This window comes from Eupeodes corollae, chromosome 2, assembly GCF_945859685.1.
Source record: "Eupeodes corollae chromosome 2, idEupCoro1.1, whole genome shotgun sequence".
In the NCBI taxonomy this organism is placed as follows: domain Eukaryota; kingdom Metazoa; phylum Arthropoda; class Insecta; order Diptera; family Syrphidae; genus Eupeodes; species Eupeodes corollae.
This window is the reverse complement of record NC_079148.1, coordinates 111,620,435-111,634,018: the sequence shown is the minus strand read 5'-3', so window position 1 is coordinate 111,634,018 and position 13,584 is coordinate 111,620,435. Positions and strand designations below refer to the sequence as shown.

The window sequence follows — 13,584 nt, the reverse complement described above, 5'->3', positions numbered from 1 at the left end:
AATAAGCTCTCAACCTCTAAACAATATGGATTCCGGAAGAAGTCAGGTACGAGTACAGCGCTGATAGATATGGTATCAAACCTTCAAAAAAATAAGGACAACCGTAGTAATGTTGGTGCACTTTTCATAGACCTGTCAAAAGCCTTCGACACAGTCGACCATACAATTTTGCTGAGAAAGCTCTTTGCCCTAGGAGTAAGAGGCTCCTCCTTCAATTGGTTTAGATCCTATCTCTTAGAGCGTTTTCAGTACATCAAAATAGACGATTGCACGAGTGAAAGACAACCGGTTACGATGGGAGTACCACAAGGAAGTGTTCTTGGACCAACCCTATTTTGCTTATACGTACAGGACTTTGCAAACCTCTCACTGAATGGATATCCAGTTCTATTTGCAGATGACATAAGCTTGTTGTATTGCACAAACTCACCTGCAGAGATCGAGTGGCAAATGAATTCTGATCTTAAAAAGATTGAGACTTGGATGAACGCGCAAAAACTATGTGTAAACGCCCGTAAAACGAAGTATATCGTATGCACCAAATCCAATACCCCACTACGAATTGTGTACCAAGATGATGTAGTTGAACGAGTCAGTGAATTTAAATATCTTGGCCTCTGGGTGGACTCAGCGTTAGATTGGAACTTCCACATTTCGAAACTATCGAAAAAACTGTCTTCGCTTGCTGGAGTTTTTGGTCGAATCCGATACAGCGTTCCTGAAAATCTAAAACGAACAATGTACTTTTCTCTTTTTCATAGCCATTTGACCTATGGAATCAACATTTGGGGTACAGCAGTTCATGGCCTTCTACAAACCTTGCAAGTAGTGCAGAATAAGGCATTAAAAAACTTGTTCGGATTTGATTGGCTTACAAACACCCGACGGATTTATAAACAGCTGCAGATTTTAATGGTCAAAGATGAAATCGAAATAAATATGGTGACTCACATTCACAAGATAGTGCTTACGGAGGTTCATACAAACACCCAGCTGACTACAAGAAGTAACTTACACCAATACAACGTACGGAGTCGAAATAACATACACCTAGACAGAATATACTCAAAAAAATATGGAAGCAGCTCAATTTTATACAAGTCTATTCAGTATTATAACAAACATTCTGATGAGATCAAGAAATGTAATACTTTAAAATTTAAACTTCACTTTAAAGCCATGCTACTGTCAAAATACAATGTTTAAAAGGTCAATGTTAATTGTCATAGAGTAAACTGTAAGAATAAATTTTGTCTCCTTTTCTAATTTTTTGTCTCTACTGTATCTTAGTATGTCACACAAATTTCTTTTTTGCTATTCAATTGTTGCTTGATGTTTAAATTTCCACTTTTTATTAAAATTTTTTTTGTTGTTCCCATTGTCAAATACTCATTGTACTTATATTTAACACTTTTAATTACATAATTACATAAACATTATTGTAAAAACTATACAGCCTGTTACGAGATTCATCTCATAAGGCATTCTGAATAAATAAAATAAATAAAAAAAAAATAAACAAAACCTCTCGTGCCGTAGCGCATTCTGTTACTTAAATTTTTCAATGCCTTGTTGATAGATCCATGCCTGAAGCTCACGGATTCCTTGCATCTTTTTGGCCTTTAATATTTGAATCATGGATGGTTATACACAGATGTCAAGTAAAATGTCACTTCACTCTGGCGTATACGTACAATTTTGTCTATACCTCGTGTAGTATTGTTCTGAGCTTTACTAAACTCAGAGCTAAGAAATATATTGTAACATGCTTAAGCCATTAGATCAAGTAATAGGATATCTTAAGGCTGAATGTAAAATTAGGTTAGGTTAGGTTAGTTTGAAGTAGCTTTCAGGAATGGAGTAAGACCAATCTAGGCTAGTTGGTGGCTCTTTCTCCTTAGCTGAGTTAAACTAATTCGAGTTTCTTACAAATCGTTAAATACTAATAATGTAAGCGTCTCTATGAAATAATTTTGATCATGATAATAGAATTCACAAATGATGGATCCTACGTTTTTGAGCCATAGAACAGAGCAGGAACTTGGTTTAGTTTGTCGCCAGCTAATTCCTTTATCTAAAATGGGTCGGATTATTGATGTGTAAAATCAATGTGTTATTCCGCGTTTTAAGCCCCATTTTTTTAAATGAAAACTTTGTAGAAGAAGGAAGCCACAGCAGCTTTTTATTCTTTCTTCTTTATTAACTTTTTAATTAAGTTTTGTATCTAATATAATATACCACATACGAAAAATTAAATCGAATACCATTAATTTTAATTAATATTTTAGATTTTGTATTTCCTGGAGAATAGAACTAAATCAGTTTTGTGATTTATCCATTTTATAAGATCACATAAAGTGTTCTTTAAAGGTGTTAGGAACCTTCCCTGAAACTGCAATTTAGTAACGTAATTCACACAGCCAATCAATCTGAAACCCTCCTCATCTAGACCAATTGACGTTCATTTTCCAGAAGAGAGGGCATAGAACACCGTCCCCTTCGGTGACAATTCTTTTAACAGAAGAAGCTCTAAGAGTACCTTGGATGTAAGTGTGCTCTTTGATGTTTATGGATGTAATGAATAGCTTTAAAAAACGTATTTTTTTATTTTTAATGACAATTTTTCATATTTGTAATATTAATTGCAATTAACGTGAGGTGTATGTATGGTTCGGGTGATGTTCTGATGTCTTTTATATTAAGGTAAATTATTTTCATATAGACCACTACAAATCCTACAACAAATTGTTAATTAAATTAAAAAATCTGCCCTTTGAAATTCCAAAAGAGCAATTTTTCAATATGCTAGTCTTTCAATGTCATCATTCGATAGAAGTGTTTTTTTTTATATATGTTTTATCTTTTTGAATCATAATCACAATATTTGAACACACCTACTCTTACATACATAATTATGTTTCGTACCTACATCAAGCTTTTGTAATATGAAGAGTTTTAAAATGAAGGTAGAATATAAGCACACATATCGTACATACTCGTAGGTAAAATTTTTCATGAAGGTCTCTAATTTCAAGCGTCAATTTAAGGACAAACATGGACAGATGACTTCATTTTAATAACAAAACACGGCACTTACCCTTCCGGCCGACCGTGGTAAAAAAGGACATCTAGAGACTTCATACTGATGTATGTTTATGAAACACACATTACAAGTAACAATACACCCAGATAACAAAGGGTGTTCTAACGAGGCTGCAGCTACAGACTTCAACAACAACAGTGTATATAACATATATGTACAAAATGTGTTTGTGGTGTCATGTGTCATGTGGTGTTTCCAAAATGGATTCAAATTGCTTCCTTTTGCAACGACTACTTGTTGCTTACAGCAGCTAGCGCGACTTCACTTTAGCGACACCATTTCCTTTGATGTGTAATTAGAAAATGCATGCAATTAACAGAGTGTGCGATTAGTAAAGTGTGAAGGAAGCCATAGGGTACCTACTAGATTATGCTTTTTTTCTGGTCTTATCCACTTTTCATATTTTTTGTTCTTACGATTTTTAGAAAGAGTAAAAAGTGGAGGATTTTCCTCTCATTTAACAAAAAAAAATAAGGACTTTCTTTTGAAGCAGCTATAAAATTGCGAGTTATTTTTTGACAAGAAGAAAATAAGGAAGAAACTAATTACTTTGCGGTTTGATGGAGCAATTAATTCCTGTAATAAAATAGTTCTTTTTTTGTGATACAGCTTCAAACGATATAGCGGTAATTATTGTATATTATGACGCAAGAAAATTACTTTCACATAGAAAGAACCGGTAATTTGGCAGCTTAGAAAGGTATAAAATAACTTAAACGTGTGTGGCAGAAAAATAAAACACAGTACTTGGTGAATTTGTTCAGTTTTATAGTACACAAGTTGGAAAGTATTAAAAGATTTTGTGGGTCTACCACGATATCTAGAAATTAATTATCTAGAAAGTAAAAATCTCGAATATGAAAATCTCGAAAACAAAAATCTAGAATGGAAAAAATCTCGAAAACAAAAATCTAGAAAATAAAATCTCGAAATGTCAAAATCTAGAAAAAAAAATCTCGAATGCAATAATCCAGAATGCATGTTTGAATTTTTGAGGCAATGTTGCCTCATTGCCTCAAAAATTCAAACATACATTCTGGATAACTTACTTCTCCTTAACAAACTTAAAGTTGACAAGTAAAGTTTGTTATCAATCATACAATTGCACATTGCTACACATGCACCTTTCTTATTGTTTGCAAAAAAAAATTTTTCTTGCTCAGAAAATAAAATATTGGGTAAACTGATGTATTTGTGTTTTATTGACTTTTAACTGTTAAGAATACAAACAAAAAAAATCTCGAAATTATATTTTTTTTCGAGATTCTTTTCTAGATAGAGTCTTTCGAGATTTTTGTTAATTCTGGATTTTTGTGGATTCGAGATTTTTGCGATCTAGATATTTTTTTTTATTTTCGAGATTTTCGGCATTGAAGATTTTTGGCGATCTGGATTTCGTCATGATCCCAGATTTTGTATTTGGATTTGACATTTTTAAACTTATATTATACGAGTGATAAACTTTCAATGCCAAAGTATTGAATAAATAGAAGCATTTTTATTATTGTGAAGCTCGCATGATAAACATTTTTAGATTCATTCAAAATAAGGTTTTGATTTTGGGTAAGTGTCCATCGCGGCTGGCTTGAATTAATTGAACTTTTTACCGCAAACGGTACCACTTAAGGGCTGTATGTCAGCAATAAAGTATCCTATATTTTCTCTCAAGGCGTTAATCACTTCGGTTTTATTTGCGTAGACTTCACATAAGCCTGCAAAAAATAGTCCAGCGGTGTTCAACTCTACGATTTTTGGGCCACGCCACGATTCAAGATAAAGCTTACTTCAATAAATTGATGAGCCCGTAAACGAAACCATTACCATGGTAATAAATTTGCATGATTTGCAAACGTTGCACAGATGTAAAAAAAAAAACAACTTTCAAAAAGGTATTCAAAGATTGAAAACCACTCGTATAACTGAACGCATTCAAATATTTTTCTTTTGATTGGCTGTCTTTATTTATAAATATTCAATTAATAGACTAACGGAAAAAATGTTTGGTACATATTTTGATGCTGTAATTAACTTTTTTTTAAATCATCGGTAAAACTCAGGTTTCTAACCGGTTATACATTTTGTATTTTCAAAAGTATAGGGCTAAAATTCGACATCTGTCAAACTATTTTGTTAAAAAACTGTTGTCAGTTAAAAGTCTGACATTTACGAAAATGAATCGCTTAACTATCGCACAATGCATACAAATTGTTAAAACCTACTACAAATATAGTAATTCTTCGACAGCCACATATCGTGCTTTAAAAGGAGTTTATGGTTTACTTAATCATTCAATTACACAGGCAATTGGCATAATTGTGAAGAAATTTAAAGAGACTGGATTGGTTACAGATAATGTGAGCATCATCGTATCGCTCGTACCACTGAAAAAATTGCTTCTGTAAGTGAAAGTATTGCCGAAAACCCGAATGTGTCGTTAATCGTCGTTCTCAGGAGCTAGGACTGTCTTGCGGCACTTTATGGCAAATTTTCCATTTGGATCTACTTCTACATACATATAAAGTCCAGCTCACACAACATCTGGAGGCAGCTGACCATTCACAAAGACATAGTTACGTCGAAAGGGTGCTTCAACAATAGGCGGTGGACTGCGATTGTCTCCATTACATCCACAAAAAGTCACTGTTTGGTTCGCTTTTTGGCCCGGAGGTGTGATTGGACCTTGATTCTTCAAAAAATAAGATGGCACGACTGTCACTGTGAATTCGTAGCGTTATGGTTATATGATAACCGTCTTTTTTTGTCTGCTATTGAAGAATACGACTTGGAGAATATGTGATTTCAACAGAACGGTTCAAAACGCCACACAACTCGAGCGAATATGGCTTTATTTCAAGACACATTTCCTGGCCGTGTAATTTTTCGTCGTGGCGATATCAACTGGCCACCAAGACCATGCGATTCGCATTTGACACCACTGAATTTTTTGTGGGGCTAAGCGAAAGACCGTATTTATGCAGATACAATTTTAACGCTTGAGCACTTAAAAACCAATATTCTTCATGGTATGTCTGAGATACCGCCCAATATGAGTCAAAAAGTGGTCGAAAATTATCTCAAATGAATCAATGCTTGCGACAATTTGCGTGTGTTTCATTTAAATGATCTAGTATTTCACACATAATGTCAATTTTTAAACTTAATAAAAAGAAATATCGTGGACAAAATATTTAATATTTGTTTTATTTTTTTTTTACTTTTGAAACGGAAAAATGAATAACCCTTAGATTATTGGAAGACAATATATTGTATTTTTTCTTGAGAAATGGGGGCAAAATTGCATTCAGACCGTACTTATACACGCACACAAAATTTATCAACGACAAAAACGATGGATTTAAGTTATAGGGGTCTCGAAACTTCGGCGACATCGATAAATTCAACCGAATGCAATAACTCCAAATGCGAACTTCAACAAATGAAAACTAACTGTCAAATTTAGTTTTAAATGTAGTTGGTTTTAATTTGTTCAAACGATTGGTCGGTATAACAAAATCTAAACTTAAAAACAATTATTTTCTAACAGCTGATATTTTAAGATTTTTTAACACTTTTCTCTTACATCTTCAATAAATTAATCACTTCATAATATTGGCTACGTTCGACAGACTTTTGCGGTTTTTCTTCAAAAAGAAAAGCATTCGTTATTAAATTCGATTTCAACTCTTAAAATTCCGCCCGAACTTTCTGCTAAGAAAAGTCACGCGTCGACTCTCAGTCCAACTAAAATGGAAACTAAAAAATTATTATAACAATTATGTTTGTTTGACATTTGTCGTGCAAAGGATTCATGAAGCAACATAATTGTTATTCATTCGTGTTATACTCAACCTGCCGTTAATATGTTAAACTGCGTATACTCAACACATACTACCATTCTATATGTAAACATATCTTTAACTCGCACAAGCTTAAATGCAAATTCTTAAAACACTAATCACGTTAAAATTGTTTTAAGTTACACAAAGGGCACATTTTGTCACATTTGTATAATGTAATGACATAAATATTTTAACATATGTCAATTAGCGCTGATTGAGGCTGCTCTACGGATTGCTTAAGCTAAGTTGCTCCGTCAGCCGTCACCACCCCTATTCAAGAACATACATACATATAGTATACATGACAGAGACATTCACATACATTTTAAATGTCAGTAGACTATTTACATCACATTATCCAATTTGTACATCGATTTAAATTTAAAAAAAGTTCTTATTTTTAGCCTTATGTTTTCTGCTTTTTGCTTTAACTATATGTTTGTCTAATATCTTTAAAGACGCATAGGCTAGGCAATGTAGACAAAGTGGTTATGAAAGGTATTGGAAGTGGAACTTGTAGGCCTACTTTTGGTCTTTTAGTTCATTTTTAGTTATGTCGTTATGATTTGTTTTATGTTAATGTTATGTAGGTGCATTCTTAACAAATAAAGGTATAAATAATAAGCAAACATTTTATATTAAATTAGGTTAACTTACTCTTGAGAGAGAGCAATATTTTTTAATGGAATTAATATACATAATAATAAATTGTGACCTTTACACAAATTTGGGTTAGGGTGAGCGTGAGAGACGTCAGCCACTGGAGAAATATTACCCTTTACTTGTATGTTTTTTTTTTAATTTTAGCGACAAATGAAATATATACTTCAAGGTTCATTATAGGGTCTCATTTCTAAAGTGGTTTTTGTAATGCATTACTGTGGTAGGGATTTAAAAAAGAGTTTAAAGTCTTGAGTAATTTAATTCATCATTCTTTGGAAGCTTGATATAGTCTGTATAGACAAAATTGATATTGTAAGATTATGGATGGACATCACATGTTTACAAGAATATTCCGATTCCGAGTCCTTTTTTTTTTTATTATTTAGGTATGAATGAAGTATAGAAGATAAGTTACAAACTTCACTTTGCGCTGGTTGGCATTATTTTGACAATATCTGTTAATTGGGAATATACTCTTTGAAAACAACAGGTAAAGGAACAATGGAAGACAGGCTTAAAATATAGGGTTTTGTGTACAATTATTCAAAGCTTTCGAATCGTAAGTTAATAAGATATCGTCAAGTTTAAATTCTTCCAAAAATCAGGAAGAGCACTTTTATCCTTAATTTTTACATTCTCCCTCTCTATTTTCCAGTTTTCTCAATTCTTGAGGAATAAAGTGGAAACTAAGTGTTTCAAAGAAAATGAGAAGAACAAAATGTCAAATTCCGTTAAATAACAGGGGGCAACATTGTTAACAATATGTTGACTAAAAATTTGATGATCTGTCGGAAAAATTAGCATGAATTATTGTTTCCCATGGTGTTTTCAGAAATGCTAAAGTCTCAAGAGTTTCAGTTAATAATGGTGTTTAAAATTGTATAATTGAGTTTCACAAGCTCAATTCTCGGTAATATTCTCACAAATAAATCTCTAAACTAAATTAATAAGAACAAACAGGTCAATAGGAAACATAAACTACCTTAGCAGCTAAATTTTCTGTTTAATATTGAATATTCTTTCAAATTTTTTGAAACAGTGTTGAACCCTTAGTGACCATTTTTCATACAAATTTACTCAGTTGTTAGAGCTTGCCAATACCTGAGCTGCCTTATATGTATGATACTTAATGAGATTCTTAAAATCAGTTTCGATCTAAAGAGAATGTTTTCGGGTTGGGTTCGGAATGCTGTATGGATCAAAATACTATATCTCAAAATACTGTATTTTAAAATACTGAATGTACAAAATACTGCATGATCAAAATGCTGTGTCTCAAAGTTCTGTATTTCAAAATTCTGTAGATCAAAATTCTGTATTTCAAAATGCTGTAAATAAAGCTAAAAAATACATTACATTACATTACACACTACTCAGCACATAAATGTGCAGCGTAGAGAACACAACACCTTGAGCGACTAGACTTTGTAAGGTGATAACAACACAAGACATTATTACAAGACAGGAGGACAGAAGAGAAAGAAGAACAGACAGAAAGAACACATGACAACAGCACGCGGTAGGTTTCGAGACGGTCCTCCATCTTTCTACTAACCACGCTCACTGATGCTTGATTTCGGTGATCGATGGGAACCGAAGCTTTATCAGTGACTAGGCCGTTGCCAGCTAAAAAATAAAAATCGTTTTGACAATGTAAAAAAGTGCGCACTGAACTTATTTCTTACCCTTGTTAGGTAATTATTGCGATTATATTTTTTTTAGCGCCTCACTCTATCGTTACATTAGCGAAAATGAAACCAAATATAGGTTTATTATTTGGCGCAACAGTCAAAAACTAGGTCCTAGTGACTTACTACTCTCAACGATTACTGTGTGCGAGTACTGTTGGGATGGAGGGGACTTAGAGTTTTAGGCCGAATCCGAACGGCTAATTTGAGAAAGCACTTTTCATGACAAGAATTAATCTTGGACAAATTGTAAATTCCTCGCAAGAGACAGATGATATAGGCAGGGATCGAATCCAAGACCTCTGGCATGACAGTCCAACGCACCAACCATTGTAACACGGGTAAAACTTTGCTTACTAATGTTAATATTTGAAGTTTTCTAACAGAATTTATGGCACCACTACGAATATAAGGTGAACAATTATGTAAAGTAAATTTTGTGACTATTAATAAAAAAACCCATCAACTATAATCAATTTTCCTACTTCTACAATTGAGTGGGTGTTAAAATAAAGACCTACATATTTATTAAATCGAGAGTAAGAAGATTATTATCCTTAATTTTATGGTTAAATTTAAAATAGGAAGTCAAAACTTCATGCCTTGACAACTTCATAATCTCTCTTCTTATTCGATTTATGTTGTACTAAGATTTTAAAAGTATCCTTGCTTAAGCTTAAAACATTTCGTAAAAATATGTTAGAAAACTTGTTAAACTAATTACTCGTACATAGTGTATAGCTATAATGTTGATTAGAAGTTTGTATGTACAATGTACTGTATAATATGTATTGAATAAATCAATTTAAATATTTCAAACTATTTTTTCTATTGATATTAAAAATATACTCTTACGCATGCATAAACGTTTCACTAGCTCCATGCATGGTGCATATTATATGCACTGCACATATAAGTTTTATCACATACTAAAGATGCAATTTAAATAAAGGAAGTCATGAGCAAATATGATTAGACATTTTGTCTCCTTTACAATTTTCATTTTACATAATAATCTTCTTTATTGTCATTTGATTTTAATACACACTTGAAAAGTTTTCCTCCTTAAAAGCAATTTTAATTTATTTTAAATGAACATTCTCAAGTAGTTGGCAATCTTCCAATGAGTTTTATGTGTCAGCTGAGACGCTATCCTCTTCTTGTTCTTAAGAGTTTCGCACACATATTTCTATACCTACCTTTAACTTATACTCATATAAAGTGCATTTATATAGAATATGCATCATGTTTGTTTTATTAAGAACAATAAAGGAGAACTACATACATATGCCTTAAACCATATGTATGTATTTAGTAGGGACACGTTTTAAACATTTTTGCTGTACACATTTATATAAAATATATGTGTCGAGGATCTTATGAAATTAATTTATTTTATCTTAACCGCAGACAAGAACCCTTTTTCAGACGACAAATACATACATACACACACATACAATAAAAGGACACTCAATATATCTACGGCTTGTACATTAGGGTGGGTCACATATATTTACGGAAGCAAAAATACATTTTCTACAACTACATTTCAAAAGTTATGTTTAAAACACAAATACAAAAAATAACTAAGAAAGATTTAATAATAACGTAACTGTATTATTTTGTCGTGAAACAGTTTGTAGTGTCTGTATTGTTGTTCTTACTCCTGTCTGTTAAACAATCCGTTTTGTTCGACAATCTGAAATTTTCTTCGGTTCGGATCTTAACACTGGAAAATATTTTCCAATTGACGTTTTGCATTAAAATTAATCTTAGCTTTTAGTCTAAAACTTTTTCCGCCAATACTATTCTACTTGGACTCAAAATATGATAGGAATAAGTTTTAAAATTTAAATTTGAATGTATGGAGGCAATTAAACTTGGAATAATGAAATGTAACAGATTGCATTAAGGTCCTTTTTATGGCTAATCCTTTTTTAAAAATTCGAAAATTGGCATTTGACTCACCCTATTATACGTACGTACATATATTTTTTAACTATAGTTTTGTCAGCTCAATTATTTTCATATAATATAAATTAAGGTAGCACCTACATAAATAAAATACCAATGGGTGGTAAAAAGTCATTAAAATAACTAAGCAAAAATAAAAGCAATTAAAAATGATTTATAATGGTATGGACGTGTATATATGCAAACATATTGTTGTATTTTGATATTGAATATATTCTGTTTGAAATTTGTCCTAAATTTGAATGTGTTTTGTTTGAGATTGAAAGGTTTTTCTTTTTCAGTCACGATTGCATACTTAATAGATATATTTTTAAATTATTGTGTATTAATAAAACCTAAAATAAAGCCTCAAGATATTCGTACAAGCTTTAGCCCCATAGATCAGAATGATAACGACATCTAAACTGAGTTTAACAACTATCGGGTAGAAAACATAAGCTCATGTGGTGTGTAGACTATGACAAAAGGGATTTACAGACCCGTAAAGATGTAAGACCCATTCAATGGTAAAGTTATAAGTAAGTTACGAAAAATTAGGGTAAGAAACGGCATAATCCTAAAAAATATATAAATTTCTATTATTATTTGAAAGAAAGTCAATAGTATTGGTTTTTGTATTGGTAATGTGTTTGCATGATAATACAAAATTTAATAAAATAGTTTGCTCAATAGTCCGTAGAGAACTAAAGCCTTGTGACTTACAACTCTTAAACATTCCTGTGTGCAAGTCATATGAGAATTTTTGTGCCAAACGGCTAATTTGAGAAATCACTTCTCATGGCGAGAATTAATCTTGGAGGATTTGTCAATTACTTGCAAGAGGCAGTACCCATAATAAAAAATAAGGTGAGTTTAAACCCAAGACCTCTAGAATTACAGTCGTACGCACTTATTTTTTAATTCACTTTTATTAATTGAATCTTAAAACTATCTTAAACTAGACAAAAATTCGTAAAACACTCTTAGTTATACAATACTACGCCCTAACCATCATGCCATCGGTAATACATGATACATGATGATGGCATACTGAATTATAACAGCTATTTTTTGACTGTTGTTCGTATTAGAAGTTTACCAATATCCCTAAGAACATTTACTTTTATACAAAATATTATAATGGTAATGTTAGAAGAATTTTTTAAAGTAGTTGAATACAAATATTAGAAGAATTTTTTAAAGTAGATTACCATTTCAACCTGACAAACTACAAGTTTAACTTGAGCAAGATGCTCTTAAAACTTTAAAAACATTCATTTACCTCTGCCCGAATTTACAAGCTTCAATTTCTAGATTGCTTACTATTTCTCAAGGCCTTTAATACAAAGCATTAAGATGTTAAGGAGTGCATTGACAGAATACATTTTGGAATTTAAAATTTACATTTTGTAATAGACGAAAAAGAAGTGAATTTTACCAGCTTTGATACTTAAGGCAAACACGGTACAGTTACGATTAAGGATTTTTAGTGGCTAATAATATCAGACACCAAATTAAAAATAGGTTGGGATGCGACCAACACTGATTACTTCCCATCCCGTCTGTCGATTTGTTTTGCTTAAAAATTTGTAGGTTTTTCTGTTGGGTTAAAAAAGTAGCAAGTTGAATTATTCTTACAAATTTTAAAATTTCCAACAATATTTTTCATATCAAGAAATTGTTTAGTTTGAAAATCTAGTTTTTTTCAATAGATTTTTAGTCGAAAATAATTTTTATTAACTTTAGTAGAATTTCTTAAATTAAATTATATTATTACAATATTTATTTTAGAAATAAAAGTAGTTTGAAACCAATATCTCAAAGTTTTGAAAAGATATTTGTGTCGGAAATAAATGTTTACCAACTTTTGTTAAATTTTCTTTTAAGTTTTTATTTTTTATAAAAAAAACCGTCAAAATTTGACCAGATGTTCAAATGTTTTTCTTCGTAGCACAAAATTGTTTTGGAGATAAAATCATTTTTTGTTCGTAAAATTTTCGAGGTGACAATTTTTTTAGTTTTTTGATTTATAAAAAAACTGTTAATTGCGTTTTTTCCAAAAATATACTTTTTTTTTAAACTGCTATGGTAAAAAAACAAACACACGATTTTCCTGAGTGCATCTTTCTAAATTATTATCTGTAAATTTGTTTGAAGTCGATATCTCTGCTGGTTCTTGAGCTATGGACGGCAAAAAAACTCGTAAACGTACGTACACACGACAGACATCTTTCTAAAAATCTTTTATTTCTACTCTAGAGACTTTGAATCGTCGAGGAATGTCAATTTTCAATTTGAAAAATCGGACCCATTCATAATTCAACGGACAACTTTTTTA

At 31.6% G+C, this 13,584-nt stretch overlaps 2 protein-coding genes across 13 annotated transcripts in view; one reads left to right on the top strand and one right to left on the bottom strand.

The window, feature by feature from the left end:
• Window positions 1-13,584, bottom strand: part of LOC129944471 (potassium voltage-gated channel protein Shab) — a 187,204-nt gene that overhangs the window by 84,840 nt on the left and 88,780 nt on the right. Inside the window, exon 1 of one of the 12 annotated variants that reach the window (XM_056053917.1) lies at window positions 6,684-6,837. The exons of the other annotated variants lie outside the window; for them this stretch is intronic. The gene's annotated coding sequence lies outside the window, so the exon portion shown is untranslated. Of the gene's footprint in view, window positions 1-6,683; window positions 6,838-13,584 lie in introns of those variants that run through there. 12 annotated transcript variants of the gene reach the window in all.
• Window positions 70-13,584, top strand: part of LOC129945180 (uncharacterized) — a 71,202-nt gene continuing 57,687 nt past the window's right edge. Inside the window, exon 1 of the mRNA XM_056054839.1 lies at window positions 70-942. Within this exon, the coding sequence (XP_055910814.1) occupies window positions 70-942 (873 nt within the window). The remainder of the gene's footprint in view (window positions 943-13,584) is intronic.